Here is a 22,655-nt window from a genome sequence, read left to right on the forward strand (position 1 = left end):
ATAGTTTGTATACGAGCCATGAAATGTGTTCATGATCCTAGTGCTCTATATCTGCTCAAAGCACCCCCTCTGCTGGTAGAATAAAGTATTGCTTTTATTTAAAGGTACAGCAATATACAGTATTGCTTTTTATTGGTCATATATCATATTCTAACTTTGCAATTTCAATATGAATGTTCCTGAATTACTCACTTTACTATGACTTCTAGAAAAAAGCATGCCTAAACTAGTGCGCATTTTCCTTTAAAAATAGTCCCCCATAGAATGTTGCAAGGGTCGCACATTCGCGCTGCTGCTCCTTTCATTCTTAATGGGAGCTGCCAGAGATTGACTGACTGACAGACTGACAGACTGACTGACTGTTTCTGTGCAGAGAATAAATGGAGTGGCGACATGCATGCACAACCCTCTGTGTGCTCCCCGCTATTGAGATTGCAGGGGAGCCCCTGTAGTCGGACCCCTATGATCATATAGTTATCCTCTTGCGCTATTTGGGTCAACATTATTTAGGCATCTCCATTACCCATTTCTTCCTTTTTGATAAGAAAAGTAATTGTTTTTCTTGTCAAAATCTCAGAAATTTTGGTGGAACTAAGAGGAATCAAAGGTGTCGCAGGTTTCCATTATATGAAGGATCTACTATTGTAGGGTCTTCTATAAATGGAAGCTACAAGACAGATGCAAATAAAGCCTAATTTACAAAATTAAAGGGAATCTGTCGGCTCTAAATCATGCTCAGAACTGCAGACCTGGGCAGATACCTGATCGGAGGTAGCTGTGTGCAAAGTTATGAAATAATGTTTTGCCTCTATGTTCAAGAGTCATAGCCGACGGGTTAAGCTGCAGAATGCCTGCCTCCTCCCTCCCTCGCCCACTGCCATGTATGATTGATGTACAGGGTTTGGCTTCCAGTACTGAGCGGTGTACATCAATTGAGCAGAGCAAAGAGGGGTGGTGGAGGGAGGAGGCATGCATGCTGCAGCTCAATCCGGCCCCTACGATTCTTGAGCTTCGAAGTAAAACATGATTTTGTAACTCTGCAAACAGCCATCAGCTAAGAGACTGGTATCCTTTGTTTTATCTACCTGTCAGCTCTATTTCAGGTTCGGAGCTGCAGACATAGGCTGAAACAAATGTAATAGGTGTACTCGCAACTCCAAAAGATAATGGGTTGTGTCAAGTAGCAAACTTGTCTCCACTAGATCTGTTTGTTTATTATTACTGCTTGACACGAAGGGTGAGGCTGCACATAGCAACTGAGGTTTTGGCCGGTGTTCAGCATGCTGTTCTTCTACCACAAATCAGGGCTGCTTTGCAATGCACTTTTTTTTTTTTTTACCTGTAAAAGCCACGTATGCAAAAATGAGCATTGTAAAACTGTGTTGGTTAGCAGTAAAACTATATAGGGCTTTTTGTTGTTGTTGAGTGTTTGTTTGCATGACTTATAATGACAAATTAAAATATTTTTTTATATTTATTTATAGATGGAGGAGGAGGATACCAGGGAACTTTTGCTACCCAACTGGCAAGGAAGTGGGACTATGGGTCTCACCCTTGACCAAAATGAAGAAGGAGTTTTTGTTAAAAAGCTAGTGCAGAACTCACCAGCTGCCAAGACCGGAGTTGTTCATGAAGGTGAGTGCTTTATTGACGTATATGATGCTTTACAGCAATATAGTGGATATTTCTATTGCTATGTTACATATATTCTATCCATTCAGACAAAGAGATAAAAAGGGCACTCACCCACAGTGTCTTGTGTGTAGTTTCTTTATCCATCAGACTGTAATACAAATTTTTGTGCAATGGTTAAGAGACAAAGTGTTGTATAGGGGGGGGGGGGATATTTTCCTGGACGACTGTCCGTTTCACACTTCCTCGGAAAGTGACCCCACACTTGCATGAAGTTTGCGATTTGGTGCAGTTTGCATTTGGTTCAAACATCATGCAACTGTTTCATAACCTTTTTATAGGTGTAAACAAAGAGTGTGCAGAAAATATAAGCACAGTTTGTGTCACTATTAATAAATGTGGGGAATGTTTTATTGAAGGGGTACTCCGGTGGAAAACTATTTTTTTTTTGTCAACTGGTGCCAGAAAGTTAAAAAGATTTGTAAATTACTTCTATTTTAAAATCTTAATATTTCAAGTACACTTATCAGCTGCTGTACACTACAGAGGAATTTTTTATTTTTATTTTTTTAACTTTTGAATTTCTTTTCTGTCTGACCACAGTGCTCTCTGCTGACACCTCTGTCCGTTTCAGGAACTGTCAAGAGCAGGAGCAAATCCCCATTGCAAACATCTTCAGCTCTGGACAGTTCCTGACATGGACAGAGGTGTTAGCTGAGAGCACTGTTGTCAGACAGAAAAGAAATTCAAAAGGAAATGCAACTTCCTGTGGGGCATACAGCAGCTGATGAGTACTGGAAGTTATTTAAAAATCTGTTTAACTTTCTGCCAATAGTTGATTTAAAAAAAAAAAATTCCACTGGAGTACCCCTTTAAGCCCTTTTTTTTTTAACTTTTTGAAAAATTCTGCGACTAGACTTCGATTTGTTGTTTTTTATGTTAGGGAAACTTGGATCAGATTTGTATCTCAAGAGGAGTATAGGGTATTCGGATTTAATGTCCATATGGATTATCTTTAAAAAAAATTTTTTTTAAAGTTATTCCTTTTTAATTGTGATTTTGGCTGAAGGAAATTTTTAAATCTGCATGGAAACTGCTGCAATGTGTGAATGCGATCTGAGTAAAAACTGTACGAGTCGCTATTAAAGGGGAATTCCAGGCAAAAACTTTTTTATATATATATATATATATATATATATATATATATATATATATATATATATATATCTCTCAAATGGCTCCGGAAAGTTAAACAGATTTGTAAATTACTTCTATTAAAAAATCTTAATCCTTCCAATAGTTATTAGCTTCTGAAGTTTTCTATCTAACTGCTCAATGATGATGTCACGTCCCGGGAGCTGTGCATGATGGGAGAATATCCCCATAGGAACTGCACAGCTCCCAGGACGTGACATCATCATTGAGCAGTTGGACAGAAAACAACAACTCAACTTCAGAAGCTAATAACTATTGGAAGGATTAAGATTTTTTAATAGAAGTAATTTACAAATCTGTTTAACTTTCCGGAGCCAGTTGATATATAAAAAAAAGTTTTGGCCTGGAATACCCCTTTAAAATCTACAAACCGGAAGGAATTTTAAATTTTGTAAATGACTATACGGAAGGGAAAACCTTTTTTATATTTGACTTATTGTATCTCTCCGTAGGTGACCAGATTGTTGGTGCAACTGTCTACTTTGACAACATGTCATCGGAGGATATTGAAAAGTTATTGGCAAACGTAGGGCAGCACACCGTGGGCCTCAAGCTACAGAGGAAAGGGGATCGATCCCCTCAGCCCGGTGTCACCTACTCACATGATGTCTTCAGCCTAAAAAGTCCTGATATTGTTCTGGTGAGTCAACCATTTATTGAGGAAATATTGGGCCTAATTTACTAAGGCCTTTCTGACTAGATATTGTAGGGTTTTATTGTGTCGCATGTGTCGGGTGCCAGAATTTCCACTTCACTCTGAAAACCCTACAAAAGGGCGTGGTCATCAGGGAAAAGGGGCATGTCCCAAAAAAAACTACATTTTCAAAAGAAACCTACAAATTTACTAAGGTTTCCACATATAATGTGGCAGCTTTGAGCTCTGTAAAACATGACACCTCAATACATGTGTTAAAAAAAAAAAAAAAAAAAAAGAAAAAAAAAAAAAGAAAAACTTAGGAAAAATCACCAAATACAAAATAGAATAGTTAATGCCATGGAAAAAACCCTACAAAGAAAACTACACTCCAATCTTAGTAAATGAGGGCCATTGTGTAAGTCCCATAGAAAGTTAATGGAGTATCAATTGGTCATGCGCACTGTTGCTTTTTTCACTTGGGGGGCAATTGACCTTCATTCTCATAATTGGTGGGGTTACCAGCCATAGGACCCCCACCGATCAGCTGGTTTTAACTTTTAGCCCCTTTAGATATTGGAAATATACTGTAATTTTTGTAGTTGTGCCACTGAAACACAATTATATCAGGGCTGTTGAACTTAGCATCTAAGGGCCCGTTCTCACTGCTGAATTTCCGCCTGGAGATATTTTGGGTAGCAATCCTTCTGCAGCGGGCTACACCAAAATCAATCTGCGGTAGGACTGCGTCGTCTCCATAGATGACAATGCAGTCTGTGCGGAATTCTGCCAAAAGAATGAACATGTTTGGCAGGTCCTGAATTTTTCATTGCAGAACTTTCCACTGCAGCAGAATCTCCTTGAAAACAAGGGGCAGAATTTTTCAGGCAAAAATTCAGCAGTGTGGATGGGCCCTAACCGTTTCCTGTCGATGTGCTTGGTATATTAGATTTTATTAGAAGTGTCACTTTTTTTTCCTAGTTAGTATCTCCTAAAACCATGTATGTTTTACAGAGTGGAGACGATGCAGAGTACAGACGAATCTACGCAAAAAAGATTAAGCCGCGTCTGAAGTCTGATGAGACTCTAGAACCAGAGACCCAGACAAGGACCATCACGGTTACCCGGAAAGTCACTGCTTATACTGTGGATGTGACAGGATCAAAAGACTCAAAAGAGATTGATATAAGTAGCCCTGAATACAAGCTCAAGATACCCCGTCATGAACTAACTGAGATTTCAAAGACCAGTGTAGGAACAGAGGAAGGTAAAACCGTCATCCGAATTCCTGGTTTTGATGCGTCTGGGAAAAGCTTGCAGACAAGTGGAGAATACAATGTTCACACCACCACTATGAGATATTCAGGACAGGGTGGGACATTGGAATTTCCTGAAGGTGAATATGATGCCAATGCTCAGGTCAGTAGTCAAGCCTCTGTAGGCATGCACATGCCTGATGTAAGCGTCTCTGGACCAAAATTCCAGAGTTATGAAAAGAAAATTGATGTCAAAATGTCCAGATTTGGAGGAGAACATGATATCGGAGTGAAGGACATTGGGCTGAAAATAAAAACACCGGAATATGATACTTCAGCAAGTCATGGGACCACTTCAGTTACTTCTACAGTTGGCTTCCAGTCATCTGTTACAACATCAAAGGGGTCCCACTTGGATGTCAAGAAGCCTGGGGGTCTGCAAATCGAAAGCTCATCTACAAATGTTAGACTACCAAAAACCGATTTAAACATTTCTTCAACACCGTCCCGGTTTATTAATGTGACTGGAGACATCCATGCACCTAAAGTAGACTTACACAGTGCTGGTGCCCATGTGGACATTACTCCTGGATTTGAAGGAAGAGTAAACCTAACAGGACAGACGGTGAATTTAAAAGGAACTAATACAGAGCTTGAAAACTCTTCAGGAAACATACATATTCCATCATTTAAAATGCCAAAATTTGGTGTCTCAGAAACAAGCAAAGAGATTACTCCACCTGACTTGACACTTAAAGGAACAACAGAGGGTAAAAGCGAGACATGGGGCGTTAATGTAGCAAAAATGTCTATGCCCGGTGTAAGTATAGATACTAAAGGTTCTAGTAGGAGGCTGGAGACTGGGATTTCAGGTGTTGGACTTGAACATGATGTAAAACTTGGTGTTAAGAGTCCAGAGGTTAACATTGCTTCTAAAAGTGTGGAGATTTCGAAAGTGTCCATTGAGGGTCAGCAGGGGAATGTAGGTATTGCAGATGTAGAAGGAAGACTGAAAATGCCAAAGTTTAATATGCCTAAATTTGGTGTGTCAGACTCTAAAGCAGAAGGTGGGATTAATCTATCATACCCCCAAGCTGATATTGCAAGTAGAGGTGGCATTCATGTGAAAGGTCCTAATGTTGATTTAAAAGCTCCATCAGTGCAACTTCCAAAATCTGAAGCTGATCTTAAAGGTCCTAGATTAGAAGGAAATATTAAAGTACCAGAAGTTGACCTAGTAGCCCCAAAAATTGATGTAGGAGACACAGAAGGTACATTTAATGTGCCTAAATTCAAAATGCCAAAGTTTGGTATGTCAAATGTTGAAATGCCACATGTTGATGTTACCCTACCCAAAGGAGATGTAAGTGCCATTGATGCCAAGATGGATGTTAGTGGTTCTAAGCTTAATACACAATCTGTTAATGTCAACTTACCGAACACTACTATGCCTGAGGTTGATTATAGCCTTAAAGGTCCTAAAGTGGATGGAGACTGGAAAGCGCCCAAACTTAACATTAAGGGTCCAGAGGTTGACCTTCAGGCCCCAGACATAGATCTAGAAGGGAAAGTAAAAGGTCCAAAATTCAAAATACCTTCAGCAGATCTTCCAAAAATGTCTATCCCTGATGCTAATCTCGGTCTTAAAGGCACTAAGCTTGGAAGTGGTTTGCAGGGTCCCAAAGTTAATATAAAATCATCAGAAATTGACATTGAAGCCCCAGATTTAGTTGGAAAGGTAAATGATTTCAAAATAAAGGCTCCATCAGTTCAGCTTCCAACGGTGTCTTTGCCTGATACTGATCTCAGTCTAAAAGGTCCAAAACATGACTTACAAGGTTCTAATCTTGACATGAAAGTCCCAGAAGCAAATGTTAAGACTCCAGAGATAGATCTACAGATGCCAGATATCAGTCTTAATGATGCAGAAGGAAAACTTAAAATGCCTAAATTTCAAATGCCAAAGTTCGGTATTTCTAAACCAAAACTGGAAGGTCCAGATGTAAGTCTCCCTACTGGAAATATTGATATATCTGGTCCAAATGTAAATATTAGTGTCCCAGAAAGTAGAGTGAAAGGCCCTAAATTTAATGTGCAGACCCCAGATATTAGGTTACCAACCGTATCTGTGCCAGATGTAGATCTAAATCTAAAAGGTCCTAAACTGGAAGGCGGTATAAAAGGTCCCACAGTTGACATTAAAGGTCCAGAAATGGACCTTGAGGCTCCAGTAATAGATATTGACACCAAAGGATCCAAATTCAAGATGCCCTCAGTTAAGCTTCCAAAAATGTCTATGCCTGATGTTGATCTAAACCTGAAGGGTCCAAAACTAGAAGGTGATTTGAAAGGTGAAATTAAGTGTCCAGAATTAGATGTTAAAGCTCCAGAAGTTGACCTAGAAGCACCAGATATAAATCTGAAAGGTGCAGAAGGAAAGCTTAAAATGCCTAAATTTAAAATGCCCAAGTTTGGATTGTCTGGTTCCAAAGTGGAGGGGAATTTAAAAGGTCCAGAAATTGATATCAACACACCTGAGGTTGAACTTGCTGTTCCAGATGTAGATTTGGAGGGAAAGGGTAAAATAAAAGCTCCCAAATTTAACATGCCAAAATTTGGCTTTTCTGGTTTTAAAGCAGAAGGTTCAGACATTAAACTGCCTAAAGGAGACATTGAATTAAGTGGTCCTCATGTAGATGCTGAAATTTCAGTACCAAAAATTGAAGGAGAGGTAAAAGGTCTAGATGCTAATGTTGAGTTACCTGAATTAGATATAAAAGGACCCGAGGGAAAAATAAAAGGACCAAAATTTAAGATGCCATCAATGAATATTAATATGCCAAAGGTTTCTATGCCTGATGTTGACTTAAATTTGAAAGGTCCCAAGTGGAGAGGAGATGCTGAAATTGCAGGCCCTAAATTAGAAGGTCCAGAACTAGATCTTAAAACAACTGATATTAAGGCACCAGAAGTTCACCTTGAGACTCCAGATTTAGACATTGATGGCAAAGTAAAAGGTCCAAAATTCAAGATGCCTTCAGAAAATCTTCCAAAAATGTCAATGCCAGATTTTAATGTTAATCTGAAAGGTTCTAAAGTTGAAGGAGATCTAAAAGGCCCCAAAGTTTACATTAAAGCACCAGAGGTAGACCTTGAAGCCCCGGATATAGACATTGATGGCAAAGTAAAAGGTCCAAAATTCAGTAAATCTTCAGTAAATCTTCCAAAAATGTCCATGCCAGATTTTGACATTAATCTGAAAGGTCCTAAAGTTGAAGGAGATCTAAAATGCCCCAAAGTTGACATTAAAGCGCCAGAGGTAGACCTAGAAGCCCCGGATGTAGACATTCATGGCAAAGTAAAAGGTCCAAAGTTCCAGATGCCTTCAGTAAATCTTCCAAAAATGTCCATGCCGGATATTGATTTAAACTTGAAAGGAGATGTGAAAGGTCCTAAAGTTGACATAAAGGCACCAGAGGCTGATATTGCTGGTCCAGGTTTAGAGCTCCATGGTCAAGAAGGAAAATTTAAAATGCCTAAATTTAAAATGCCAAAGTTTGGTATTTCAGGACCAAATATTGAAGCTCCTGAAGGGGATATTAGTCTTCCCAAAGCTGAACTTGATCTGTCTGGGCCAGATATAGATGTTGAAACACCTGAAGTTAAGGTAAAGGGTTCAAAATTTAAGATGCCCTCAATTAATTTTAATCTACCAAAAATGTCTAAGCCGGATGTTGATCTGAGTATGAAAGGTCCTAAGATGGAAGGAGAGCTAAAAGGCCCTAATGTTGACATTATGGCTCCTGGAGTGGATTTTGAAACCCCTGATGTAGACATTGATGGCAAAGTCAAAGGTCCAAAGTTCAAGAAGCCTTCAGTTAATTTTCCAAAAATGTCCATGCCTGATGTTGATTTGAATATTAAAGGCCCAAATTGGAAAGGAGGAGCAGATATTTCCTTACCGAAAGCAGAAGGAGAGGTAAAGGGTCTTGACGTTGACATAAAGGGTCCAGAGTTTGATGTAGAGAGTCCAGAAGGAAACGTAAAAATTCCCAAGTTTAAAATGCCTAAGTTTGGGTTTTCAGGACCCAGCGTTGAATCTCCTGAACTGGATGTTAATATTCCTAAAGCTGACCTTGACTTGTCTGGGCCAGAATTAGATGTTGCTGCGTCTGATATTAAAGTAAAAGGTTCCAAATTTAAAATGCCCTCAATGAATTTTAATATGCCCAAATTTTCTAAACCTGATTTTAGTATTAAAGGTCCTAAGATTGAAGGAGATCTAACGGGCCCCAAAGTTGACATTAAGGCACCAGAAGTAGACCTTGAAGCACCAGACGTAGACATTGATGGCAAAGTAAAAGGTTCAAAATTCCAGATGTCCTCTGTAAATTTTCCAAAAATGTCCATGCCAGATTTTGACATTAATCTGAAAGGTCCAAAAGTTGAGGGGGACCTTAAAGGCCCTAAAGTTGACATTAAGGTGCCAGAAGTAGACTTAGAAGCCACAGATGTAGACATTGATGGCAAAGTAAAAGGTCCAAAATTCAAGATGCCTTCAGTAAATCCTCCAAAAATGTCCATGCCAGATTTTGACATTAATCTCAAAGGTCCTAAGGTTGAAGGAGATCTAAAAGGCCCCAAAGTTGACATTAAAGCACCAGAGGTAGATCTAGAAGCTCCAGATGCAAACATTGATTGCAAAGTAAAAGGTTCAAAGTTCAAGATGCCTTCAGTAAATTTTCCAAATATGTCTATGCCAGATTTTGACATTAATCTAAAGGGTCCTAAAATTGAAGGGGATGTGAAAGGCCCAAAAGTTGACATTAAGGCACCAGAGGTAGATCTAGAAGGACCAGATGTAGACATTGATTGCAAAGTAAAAGGTCCAAAGTTTCAGATGCCTTCAGTAAAGCTTCCAAAAATGTCCATGCCAGATTTTGATATGAATTTGAAAGGCCCCAAAATAGGAGGAGACGTGAAAGGTCCTAAAGTTGAAGGAGATCTAAAAGGCCCTAAAGTCGACATTAAGGCACCAGATGTAGACCTTGATGGCAAAGTAAAAGGCCCAAAGTTCCAGATGCCTTCAGTAGATCTTCCAAAAATGTCCTTGCCAGATTTTGATTTGAATTTGAAAGGCCCCAAAATAGGAGGAGACGTGAAAGGTCCTAAAGTTGACATAAAGGCACCAGAGTTAGACCTAGAAGCACCAGATATAGACCTTGATGGCAAAGTAAAAGGTTCAAAGTTCCAGATGCCTTCAGTAAAGCTTCCAAAAATGTCCATGCCAGATTTTGACATTAATCTAAAAGGTCCTAAAGTTGAAGGAGATCTAAAAGGCCCTAAAGTCGACATTAAGGCACCAGATGTAGACCTTGATGGCAAAGTAAAAGGCCCAAAGTTCCAGATGCCTTCAGTAGATCTTCCAAAAATGTCCATGCCAGATTTTGATTTGAATTTGAAAGGCCCCAAAATAGGAGGAGACGTGAAAGGTCCTAAAGTTGACATAAAGGCACCAGAGTTAGACCTAGAAGCACCAGATATAGACCTTGATGGCAAAGTAAAAGGTTCAAAGTTCCAGATGCCTTCAGTAAAGCTTCCAAAAATGTCCATGCCAGATTTTGACATTAATCTAAAAGGTCCTAAAGTTGAAGGAGATCTAAAAGGCCCTAAAGTCGACATTAAGGCACCAGATGTAGACCTTGATGGCAAAGTAAAAGGCCCAAAGTTCCAGATGCCTTCAGTAGATCTTCCAAAAATGTCCATGCCAGATTTTGATTTGAATTTGAAAGGCCCCAAAATAGGAGGAGACGTGAAAGGTCCTAAAGTTGACATAAAGGCACCAGAGTTAGACCTAGAAGCACCAGATATAGACCTTGATGGCAAAGTAAAAGGTTCAAAGTTCCAGATGCCTTCAGTAAAGCTTCCAAAAATGTCCATGCCAGATTTTGACATTAATCTAAAAGGTCCTAAAGTTGAAGGAGATCTAAAAGGCCCTAAAGTCGACATTAAGGCACCAGATGTAGACCTTGATGGCAAAGTAAAAGGTCCCAAGTTCCAGATGCCTTCAGTAGATCTTCCAAAAATGTCCATGCCAGATTTTGATTTGAATTTGAAAGGCCCCAAAATAGGAGGAGACGTGAAAGGTCCTAAAGTTGACATAAAGGCACCAGAGTTAGACCTAGAAGCACCAGATATAGACCTTGATGGCAAAGTAAAAGGTTCAAAGTTCCAGATGCCTTCAGTAAAGCTTCCAAAAATGTCCATGCCAGATTTTGACATTAATCTAAAAGGTCCTAAAGTTGAAGGAGATCTAAAAGGCCCTAAAGTCGACATTAAGGCACCAGATGTAGACCTTGATGGCAAAGTAAAAGGTCCAAAGTTCCAGATGCCTTCAGTAGATCTTCCAAAAATGTCCATGCCAGATTTTGATTTGAATTTGAAAGGCCCCAAAATAGGAGGAGACGTGAAAGGTCCTATAGTTGACATAAAGGCACCAGAGTTAGACCTTGAAGCACCAGATATAGACCTTGATGGCAAAGTAAAAGGTTCAAAGTTCCAGATGCCTTCAGTAAAGCTTCCAAAAATGTCCATGCCAGATTTTGACATTAATCTAAAAGGTCCTAAAGTTGAAGGAGATCTAAAAGGCCCTAAAGTCGACATTAAGGCACCAGATGTAGACCTTGATGGCAAAGTAAAAGGTCCAAAGTTCCAGATGCCTTCAGTAGATCTTCCAAAAATGTCCATGCCAGATTTTGATTTGAATTTGAAAGGCCCCAAAATAGGAGGAGACGTGAAAGGTCCTAAAGTTGACATAAAGGCACCAGAGTTAGACCTTGAAGCACCAGATATAGACCTTGATGGCAAAGTAAAAGGTTCAAAGTTCCAGATGCCTTCAGTAAAGCTTCCAAAAATGTCCATGCCAGATTTTGACATTAATCTAAAAGGTCCTAAAGTTGACATTAAGGCACCAGATGTAGACCTTGATGGCAAAGTAAAAGGTCCAAAGTTCCAGATGCCTTCAGTAAATCTTCCAAAAATGTCCATGCCTGATGTTGATTTGAATTTGAAAGGTCCAAACTGGAAAGGAAAAGCTGATTATACAGTATCCAAAGTAGAAGGAGAGTTAAAAGGTCCAGAGTTGGATATAGGAATGCCGGATGTTGATGCTGAAGGTCCAGAAGGAAAACTAAAAATGCCCAAATTTAAAATGCCAAAGTTTGGTTTCTCTGGGCCAAATGTTGAAGGCACTGGTGAAATTAACCTACCAAAAGCTGATCTTGATGTATCTGGACCAGATATGGAATTTGACAGCCCTGACAGTAAAGTGAAAGGTCCAAAATTTAAGATGCCCTCAATGAATATGAATTTACATAAAATGTCTATGCCAGATGTTGACCTAAATATAAAAGGCCCTAAGTGGAAGAGTGGGGAGGCAGATATTTCTAGTCCAAACTTGGATGTAGACCTGAAAGGGCCAGCCATTGATGTAAAAGCTCCAGAGATAGATATTGAGGGTCCGGAAGGCAAACTTAAAGGTCCTAAAATGAAGATGCCTTCATTGGATATTAACATGCCAAAGATTTCTATTCCGGATATTGATCTTAATTTGAAAGGACCGAAGTTAAAAGCAGGAGCTGATATTGAAGGGGGTGATATTAAACTTCCAAAACTTGAGGGAGACTTAAAAGGTTCAGATTTTGACCTTGAAGTACCCAGTGGTAATCTAGAAGGACCTGAGGGAAAACTGAAAATGCCAAAATTTAAAATGCCTAAGTTTGGCTTTTCTGGCCCCTCTGCAGAGATGCCTGACATAGATGTCAATGTAAAAGGACCCAAACTAAAAGGGGGAATAGACGGACCTGATGCAAAGATAGAAGCTGATATAAAAGATCCAAAAATTGAAATTAAAGGTCCTGAGTTAGAAGTTCCAAGTCCTTCATTATCTGTTGAGTTACCAGAGGGTAAAGTTAAAGGCTCTAAATTTAAGATGCCATCATGGGGATTTTCAAAACCAAGTGTATCCATGCCAGATCTAGATCTTAATCTGAAAGGGCCAAAGGTTAAAGGTGACCTAGATGTTACAGCAAAGGGAGGAAGTCTTAAACGACCAGAAATAGGAGTTGGGTTGCCTGACGTAGACATTGATGTACCTGAGGCAAAGGTTAAAAAATCTAGATTTAGACTTCCAAAATTTAACTTTTCAGGGAGCAAATCAGCTAGTGTTGACATGAAGGTTCCAAAAACTGACATTGATGTTAGCGGACCTGATGTAGACATTCCTAATTTGGAAGCAAAGGGTAAATCTCCAAAATTTAAAATGCCATCATTAACTATTACAAGTCCTAAAGTGTCAGTACCAGATGTCGAATTAAATATGAAAGGACCTAAATTTGAAGGCGATTTGAAAGGGCCTAAAATTGATGTAAACAGCCCTGATATTGAGGCAGATATAGATGTTGATGGAAAAGTTAAAGGTCCCAAATTTAAGATGCATCTTCCAAAAATGTCCATGCCTGATGTTGATCTTAATCTGAAAGGTCCTAAACTTGAAGGAGATTTGAAAGGTCCCAATGTTGACAAAAAAGGTCCTGAGTTGGATGTTGAAGGTCCAGGCCTAGAATTAGGGCCACCAGATGTCCATTTGGGCTCAGAAGGAAAGTTTAAAATGCCTAAATTTAAAATGCCCAAATTTGGTATGTCAGGACCAAAGGTGGAAGGACCAGATATAGATGTTAGCCTACCCAAAGGAGAATTTGATATATCTGGTCCAAATGTAGATATACAGGCCCCTGAGGTTGATATTGAGGGCCCAGAAGGGAAGTTGAAAGGTCCAAATTTTAAGATGCCATCCATGATTATCAATATGCCAAAAGTATCCATGCCAGATTTTGATTTAAATTTAAAAGGTCCAAAAATTGAGGGAGATTTGAAAGGCCCCAAAGTCGATATCAAAGGTCCCAAAGTGGACCTTGATGCTCCAGAAATAGATGTTGATGGAAAAGTCAAAGGTCCTAAGTTCAAAATGCCATCAATGAATCTTTCAAAAATGTCCATGCCTGATGTTGACCTCAATCTGAAAGGCCCTAAACTTGGAGGAGATTTGAAAGGTCCCAGTGTTGACATGAAAGGCCCAGAATTGAATGTTGAAGGTCCTAGCCTTGAAATGGGGGCACCAGATATCAATTTAAAAGACCCAGAAGGAAGGATTAAAATGCCCAAATTTAAAATGCCCAAATTTGGTATGTCAGGGCCAAAACTAGAAGGGCCAGATATAGATGTCAGCTTACCTAAAGGAGAAGTTGATATATCTGGTCCGAATGTAGATATTCAGGCCCCTCAGATTGACATTGAGGGCCCAGAGGGGAAGTTAAAAGGCCCGAATTTTAAGATGCCATCAATAAACTTTAATTTACCAAAAGTATCCATGCCTGACTTTGACTTAAATCTGAAAGGTCCTAAAGTTGAGGGAGATTTGAAAGGCCCCAAAGTTGATATCAAAGGCCCAGAAGTTGACCTTGATGCTCCTGAAATAGATGTTGATGGAAAAGTCAAAGGTTCCAGGTTTAAAATGCCATCAATGAATCTTTCAAAAATGTCCATGCCTGATGTCGATCTCAATCTTAAAGGTCCTAAATTTGAAGGAGATTTGAAAGGTCCCAGTGTAGATGTTGAATGCCCTAGCATTGAATTAGGTGCACCAGATATCAACGTGAAAGATCCAGAAGGAAAGTTTAAAATGCCCAAGTTTAAAATGCCTAAATTTGGTATGTCAGGGCCAAAACTAGAAGGACCAGATATAGATGTTAGCCTACCCAAAGGAGACTTTGATGTATCTGGTCCAAATGTAGATGTACAGGCCCCTGAGATTGATTTTGAGGGCCCAGAAGGGAAGTTTAAAGGTCCAAATTTTAAGATGCCATCAATGAGTATGAATTTACCAAAAGTATCCATGCCTGACTTTGACTTAAATCTGAAAGGTCCTAAAGTTGAGGGAGATTTGAAAGGCCCCAAAGTTGATATCAAAGGTCCAGAAGTTGACCTTGATGCTCCTGAAATAGATGTTGATGGAAAAGTCAAAGGTCCCAAGTTCAAAATGCCATCAATGAATCTTTCAAAAATGTCCATGCCTGATGTCGATCTCAATCTGAAAGGTCCTAAATTTGAAGGAGACTTAAAAGGTCCCAATGTTGACATAAAAGGTCCTAAAGTGGACTTTGAAGGTCCTGACTTTGAATTAGAGACACCAGATATCAATTTGAAGGGCTCAGAAGGAAGATTTAAAATGCCAAAATTTAAAATGCCAAAATTTGGTATGTCAGGTCCAAAAGTTGAAGGACCAGATGTAGATGTTAGCTTACCCAAAGGAGACTTTGATATATCTGGTCCAAATGTAGATCTAAAGGCCCCTGAGATTGATATTGAGGGCCCAGAAGGGAAGTTGAAAGGTCCAAATTTTAGGATGCCATCAATGAATATGAATTTACCAAAAGTATCCATGCCTGACTTTGACTTAAATCTGAAAGGCCCAAAAGTTGAGGGAGATTTGAAAGGCCCCAAAGTTGATATCAAAGGCCCAGAAGTTGATCTTGAGGCTCCTGACATTGACATTGATGGAAAAGTCAAAGGTTCCAGGTTTAAAATGCCATCAATGAATCTTTCAAAAATGTCCATGCCTGATGTCGATCTCAATCTTAAAGGTCCTAAATTTGAAGGAGATTTGAAAGGTCCCAGTGTAGATGTTGAATGCCCTAGCATTGAATTAGGTGCACCAGATATCAACGTGAAAGATCCAGAAGGAAAGTTTAAAATGCCCAAGTTTAAAATGCCTAAATTTGGTATGTCAGGGCCAAAACTAGAAGGACCAGATATAGATGTTAGCCTACCCAAAGGAGACTTTGATGTATCTGGTCCAAATGTAGATGTACAGGCCCCTGAGATTGATTTTGAGGGCCCAGAAGGGAAGTTTAAAGGTCCAAATTTTAAGATGCCATCAATGAGTATGAATTTACCAAAAGTATCCATGCCTGACTTTGACTTAAATCTGAAAGGTCCTAAAGTTGAGGGAGATTTGAAAGGCCCCAAAGTTGATATCAAAGGTCCAGAAGTTGACCTTGATGCTCCTGAAATAGATGTTGATGGAAAAGTCAAAGGTCCCAAGTTCAAAATGCCATCAATGAATCTTTCAAAAATGTCCATGCCTGATGTCGATCTCAATCTGAAAGGTCCTAAATTTGAAGGAGACTTAAAAGGTCCCAATGTTGACATAAAAGGTCCTAAAGTGGACTTTGAAGGTCCTGACTTTGAATTAGAGACACCAGATATCAATTTGAAGGGCTCAGAAGGAAGATTTAAAATGCCAAAATTTAAAATGCCAAAATTTGGTATGTCAGGTCCAAAAGTTGAAGGACCAGATGTAGATGTTAGCTTACCCAAAGGAGACTTTGATATATCTGGTCCAAATGTAGATCTAAAGGCCCCTGAGATTGATATTGAGGGCCCAGAAGGGAAGTTGAAAGGTCCAAATTTTAGGATGCCATCAATGAATATGAATTTACCAAAAGTATCCATGCCTGACTTTGACTTAAATCTGAAAGGCCCAAAAGTTGAGGGAGATTTGAAAGGCCCCAAAGTTGATATCAAAGGCCCAGAAGTTGATCTTGAGGCTCCTGACATTGACATTGATGGAAAAGTCAAAGGTTCCAGGTTTAAAATGCCATCAATGAATCTTTCAAAAATGTCCATGCCTGATGTCGATCTCAATCTTAAAGGTCCTAAATTTGAAGGAGATTTGAAAGGTCCCAGTGTAGATGTTGAATGCCCTAGCATTGAATTAGGTGCACCAGATATCAACGTGAAAGATCCAGAAGGAAAGTTTAAAATGCCCAAGTTTAAAATGCCTAAATTTGGTATGTCAGGGCCAAAACTAGAAGGACCAGATATAGATGTTAGCCTACCCAAAGGAGACTTTGATGTATCTGGTCCAAATGTAGATGTACAGGCCCCTGAGATTGATTTTGAGGGCCCAGAAGGGAAGTTTAAAGGTCCAAATTTTAAGATGCCATCAATGAGTATGAATTTACCAAAAGTATCCATGCCTGACTTTGACTTAAATCTGAAAGGTCCTAAAGTTGAGGGAGATTTGAAAGGCCCCAAAGTTGATATCAAAGGTCCAGAAGTTGACCTTGATGCTCCTGAAATAGATGTTGATGGAAAAGTCAAAGGTCCCAAGTTCAAAATGCCATCAATGAATCTTTCAAAAATGTCCATGCCTGATGTCGATCTCAATCTGAAAGGTCCTAAATTTGAAGGAGACTTAAAAGGTCCCAATGTTGACATAAAAGGTCCTAAAGTGGACTTTGAAGGTCCTGACTTTGAATTAGAGACACCAGATATCAATTTGAAGGGCTCAGAAGGAAGATTTAAAATGCCAAAATTTAAAATGCCAAAATTTGGTATGTCAGGTCCAAAAGTTGAAGGACCAGATGTAGATGTTAGCTTACCCAAAGGAGACTTTGATATATCTGGTCCAAATGTAGATCTAAAGGCCCCTGAGATTGATATTGAGGGCCCAGAAGGGAAGTTGAAAGGTCCAAATTTTAGGATGCCATCAATGAATATGAATTTACCAAAAGTATCCATGCCTGACTTTGACTTAAATCTGAAAGGCCCAAAAGTTGAGGGAGATTTGAAAGGCCCCAAAGTTGATATCAAAGGCCCAGAAGTTGATCTTGAGGCTCCTGACATTGACATTGATGGAAAAGTCAAAGGTTCCAGGTTTAAAATGCCATCAATGAATCTTTCAAAAATGTCCATGCCTGATGTCGATCTCAATCTTAAAGGTCCTAAATTTGAAGGAGATTTGAAAGGTCCCAGTGTAGATGTTGAATGCCCTAGCATTGAATTAGGTGCACCAGATATCAACGTGAAAGATCCAGAAGGAAAGTTTAAAATGCCCAAGTTTAAAATGCCTAAATTTGGTATGTCAGGGCCAAAACTAGAAGGACCAGATATAGATGTTAGCCTACCCAAAGGAGACTTTGATGTATCTGGTCCAAATGTAGATGTACAGGCCCCTGAGATTGATTTTGAGGGCCCAGAAGGGAAGTTGAAAGGTCCAAATTTTAAGATGCCATCAATGAATATGAATTTACCAAAAGTATCCATGCCAGACTTTGACTTAAATCTCAAGGGTCCAAAAGTTGATGGAGAGTTAAAAGGACCCAAAGTTGATGTTAAGGGCCCAGGAGTTGACATTGAGACACCAGATTTAGATGTTGATGGAAAGATTAAAGGATCTAAATTTAAGATGCCTTCTCTGAACCTCCCAGATGTATCCATGCCAGAAATAAGTTTGAAAGGACCCAAAATTAAAGGGGATGCTGACCTTTCTGGTCCAAAACTAGGAGATATAAATCTGAAAACTCCAAATCTAAAAGGAGATTTTGATGTCACTGGACCAAAATTAGAAGGTGAGCTAAAAAGCCCAGGAATGGATATAGACATTGACATCCCTGAGGGTAATGTGAAAATGCCAAAAGTTAAGAAACCAAAGTTTGGTTTTGGCATCAAGTCTCCTAAAGGGGAATTGAAAGCCCCTTCTGTAGATGTTGCTGTTCCCGAAGTAGATTTTGATTCAGAAATGCCTGAAGTAAATATCAGTGGTAAGGGGAAAAAGGGTAAATTTAAAATGCCAAAAATTCACATGAGTGGCCCAAAAATTAAAGGCAAAAAGGGTGGTTTTGATGTAAGTGCACCTAATATCGACAATGACATAAATCTTAATGCACCTGATGTTGATTTAAATGTGTCAGGTGGAGATGCAGGAATAAAGACAGAGGTTGGCTTAAAAGCACCTAAAACCCGAAAACCATTATTTGGAAAACTTTATTTTCCTGATGTGGAGTTTGATATTAAGTCTCCAAAAAGCCCCAAAGCTGATATAAAGACGCCAGATTTAGATATTGGTGGTGGAGTAAAATTGCCAGAATCAAATTTATCATCTTCAGGAGTAAGCATTGAAGGTCCTGATGTAAAAATGAAAAAATCTAAATTTAAACTTCCAGGGTTCAGTATGTCAGGTCCAAAGGTAGATGTTCCAGAGGCAGATCTTTCACTTTCTAAAGGAAATATTGATCTATCTGGCCCAAAAATTGATGTAGCAGCCCCCAGCCTAGATGTCAAACCTGGTACAATTAATATTAGCAGCGAGTTGCCCAATCTTTCTGTTGACACCTCTGCACCCAAAATTTCTGTTCCAGATATTGGCATGAATTTGCAAGGACCAAAAATTAAAGCTGATAAAGTAGGCTCTGTTAATGTTGATGTAAATGCTCCCAAAATAGACATTTCTGGGTCAAGTGCAAAAGCTAATCTGCCCGGATTTGGTATTTCAAGCTCCCTTGCAGGTGGATCAGATGTTAACTTTGATACAAAATTCAAAACCCCAAAGCTAGATGCCAGCCTCCAAGGCCCTTCCATTACTGCACCTGCAGCTGACATCACTTTGCCAAAAGTATCTGCGTCAGACATTGAAATGAGTTTTAAAGGACCAAAGATTGAAGGAGATTTTGGAAGTTCGGCTGGAGTTAATTTGCCAGGTATAAATGTGAAAGGTATTGACACTCAGGTAGGATTGTCTGGTCCTCAATGGCAAGGGCCCAATGTTAAGTTACCTACAGGGGAATTGTCTCTAAGTAGACCAGAAGCTGAGATTTCTGGTAAAGCTGGAGTTTCAGACTTGCATATAAAAGGACCTTCATTACAGACATCATCTGGAAGTAAATTCTCTGTTCCCGGAATTAATGTTGGTGGACAAGGTGTAGATCTGAAGGGAGACTTTTCAGGTGGTGCGGGCTACTTACAAGGGCCTGGTGGTCTAAGAATAGCAGGGCCAAAAGTAGAGGGTGATCTGACCGGTCCTAAAGTTGAAGGAGAATGGAATGTGAAACCATTAAACATAGATCTAGAAAGCTCTCCTGGCAGAGTTACCTTTCCCAGACTTATGATGCCAAAATTTACAGCTTCTGGACCTGAGCTGTCAGGGCGAGAGGTGGGAGTTGATGTAGATTTTCCTTCTGCAGAAGGGCAGTTTTCAAAGTCTGGTCATGCAGGTGTGGATTTAGAAGAAAGTGACATAAAAATTAAAAAGTCTAAAATAAAAATGCCCAAGTTGAACTTTAAATCCAAAGGAAAAGGTGACGTTAGTCTCCCGGATGTCTCAGTGTCTGGTTCAAAGGGTGAGCTTCACGGTTTAAAGGGCAGTTTGGGTTCTGGTGATGTAGAACTGGAGTCTGGAGTTGAGGTGGAGAAACCGGCCAAGTACGAGTTTTCCTTGTTTACTAGCAAAAAGACAAGACATAGATCTTCCTCTTTAAGTGAGGAGAAGGATGAGTCAACACACTCCTCACCAAGTGGCACATTAGAAGCAGAAGCGTCATTGTCTGCAGAGGGGGGTAAAAAGAAAGGCAAGCAATCTAAGATCAAATTCGGCACATTTGGTGGCTTGGGGTCTAAATCAAAGGGGTCTTATGAGGTCACATTAAGTGATGATGAAAACGTCCAAGGAAGTGGGGCTTCTCTCTCTTCCCATAAGTCCAGAGTGTCCTCATCCTCAAGCAGTGATAGTGCCACAAAAGCCGGTATCCAGCTTCCAAAAGTGGAACTTACAGTTGCTAAAAAGAAATAATGAAACCCCTCTTTAAATCTAGCATGTATATAAATATATATATCTGTGTGTTTGTACATACATTTTGCAGCCTTTATATAATAATTCTTTAAATGAACAGTAGAGATACAGAAAAAATGAAAAAATAAAGACCAGACAAAAATGTCTTGGTTGTCTAATAAATTCCACGCACACATTAACCCCTTCACTACTTAACCTAATTTTACATGTAAACATGACTGGCAGTGAATGGTTTAATTGTCTGTTGGGAGTATAAGAATTTGTACATGGAAATATATTTTTCCATATTATTTTTTTAACTTGCTTTTACAGTCTATGTTTTTTTTTTTTTTCTTTTGTGGGGCTTTACAGATAGATGCAAACAGATTTATTAAGAATTAAAACACTGTAAATTTGCATTGAGCCAGATGGACAGCTGAAAGTTGGGAAATTCTTAGAAACGCTATAGTAACAAAAAAACGTATGTAAAACTTTTAACATTTGTACTACAATTATGGTTTTAACCATTTTCTAGACTTCAAATTTGCACAAAAAAGGTTTTTTAACATGTCCTATATTTATAAATTTGGCATTTGTCCAAATAGGGAAAATAATTTTAACAGATACATTATTTAAAGACAAGATTTGACGTCTTGGTCATCTTTTTTTGTTTTAAGAGTTTAATCCCGATTTTTAGCATCCAATGGTTCAATGCCTTTTTTTTCCCATCTGTACTATAAGAATTTCTTCTTCTATTGTCATACCTGAACTGCCGCTTGTATTTTGTTGGACATAAACAAGATTTGCTTTCATTTCTAGTAAATATATGATTTCAAATAAACAGTTTAACTTCAGAAATCTGTAAGCACTTCATTAAGGAATGTGTTACGGTGGATTGTTTAAGTCAAAATAAAGCTTCTAACCTTTATAAAAAGTAAGCTGTGTCTGTGTTCTGTGAGGTGTCCTGTCTATATATACACACACTGTCTCGGGAATAAGTGCCACTTGACACGAGATGGCTACCGTATATAATAATAATAATTTTTTTATTAGATCTTTTCTATTACGTTTTTTTTTTTTTTTTTTAACAAATACAATTTACATGAAACACAACTCCCCGTTGTGGTCAGGCATGATGGATTTTTCACCGTAATGCTCTTGGAGGGATTAGATGGCACCAGAGCGTATTTTTTATGTTTTTGAGGAGGCCCGGAGAGAGAACAGTTGGCTGAATGACTTCCGACAGTTATGGAAAATGTATGGCCACCTTAGGGTACGTTCACACTGGTGGATTTACTGCAAAGGAGATTTTGTTACCATTGACTTCAATGGGTCCAGGGAAAATCTGCAATAGTGGCGGATTTGCGAATTTTCTGCCCACCCATAGAAGTTGATGGTCATTGCAGATTTTCTGCAGCAAATACGCTGTGAAAATCTGCATGAAATCCACCAGTGTGTACCCTAAGGGTGCGTTCACACATACATATTTTTGCTGCAGATTTGCTGCCCATTAACTTCAATGGGCAACAAAATTTGCTGAAGCAAATCTGCAGCAGATCTGTAGCAGAAAATGTGCACGTGTGAACGCACCCTAAGGCTGGATTCATTTGTGCTGATTTTTTATTGGCCAAGTGTGTATCTAAAAGGAAGGAAATGTATTAAGGCAAAACTGGTACTTCTCTCTTGTGGAAAGAACTGCGTGTGTAATCCCATGGAATGTGTCGGGCAAAAATTTTTTGTGTGTAAATAATTTTTTTTATACTTTTAAAAATAAAAATTTTAAGTTAAAGTAGTGATTTTTTTTCAAATTTTCATTTTACTATTGATTGTCACGATGCCGGCTGGCAGGTAGTGGATCCTCTGTGCCAGAGAGGGATTGGCGTGGACCGTGCTAGTGGATCGGTTCTAAGTCACTACTGGTTTTCACCAGAGCCCGCCGCAAAGCGGGATGGTCTTGCTGCGGCGGTAGTGACCAGGTCGTATCCACTAGCAACGGCTCAACCTCTCTGGCTGCTGAAGATAGGCACGGTACAAGGGAGTAGACAGAAGCAAGGTCGGACGTAGCAGAAGGTCGGGGCAGGCAGCAAGGATCGTAGTCAGGGGCAACGGCAGGAGGTCTGGAACACAGGCTAGGAACATACAAGGAACGCTTTCACTGGCACAATGGCAACAAGATCCGGCAGGGAAGTGCAGGGGAAGTGAGGTGATATAGGGAAGTGCACAGGTGAAGACACTAATTGGAATCACTGCG

At 39.4% G+C, this 22,655-nt stretch overlaps 1 protein-coding gene across 6 annotated transcripts in view; it reads left to right on the top strand.

Moving 5' to 3' along the window:
• The window catches only part of AHNAK (AHNAK nucleoprotein), a 93,596-nt gene extending 72,254 nt beyond the window's left edge, over positions 1 to 21,342 (top strand). For 4 of the 6 annotated variants that reach the window (XM_056527545.1, XM_056527544.1, XM_056527543.1 and 1 more), the window contains 3 exons: positions 1,485 to 1,635; positions 3,300 to 3,487; positions 4,496 to 21,342. In XM_056527545.1, the coding sequence (XP_056383520.1) occupies positions 1,485 to 1,635; positions 3,300 to 3,487; positions 4,496 to 20,425 (16,269 nt within the window). In that variant the 3' untranslated portion in view covers positions 20,426 to 21,342. The remainder of the gene's footprint in view (positions 1 to 1,484; positions 1,636 to 3,299; positions 3,488 to 4,495) is intronic. The other 2 variants (XM_056527548.1, XM_056527547.1) reach the window with 2 other exon arrangements.
• Positions 21,343 to 22,655: the final 1,313 nt, after the last annotated feature.

This window comes from Hyla sarda, chromosome 6 (assembly GCF_029499605.1).
Source record: "Hyla sarda isolate aHylSar1 chromosome 6, aHylSar1.hap1, whole genome shotgun sequence".
Lineage (NCBI taxonomy): Eukaryota > Metazoa > Chordata > Amphibia > Anura > Hylidae > Hyla > Hyla sarda.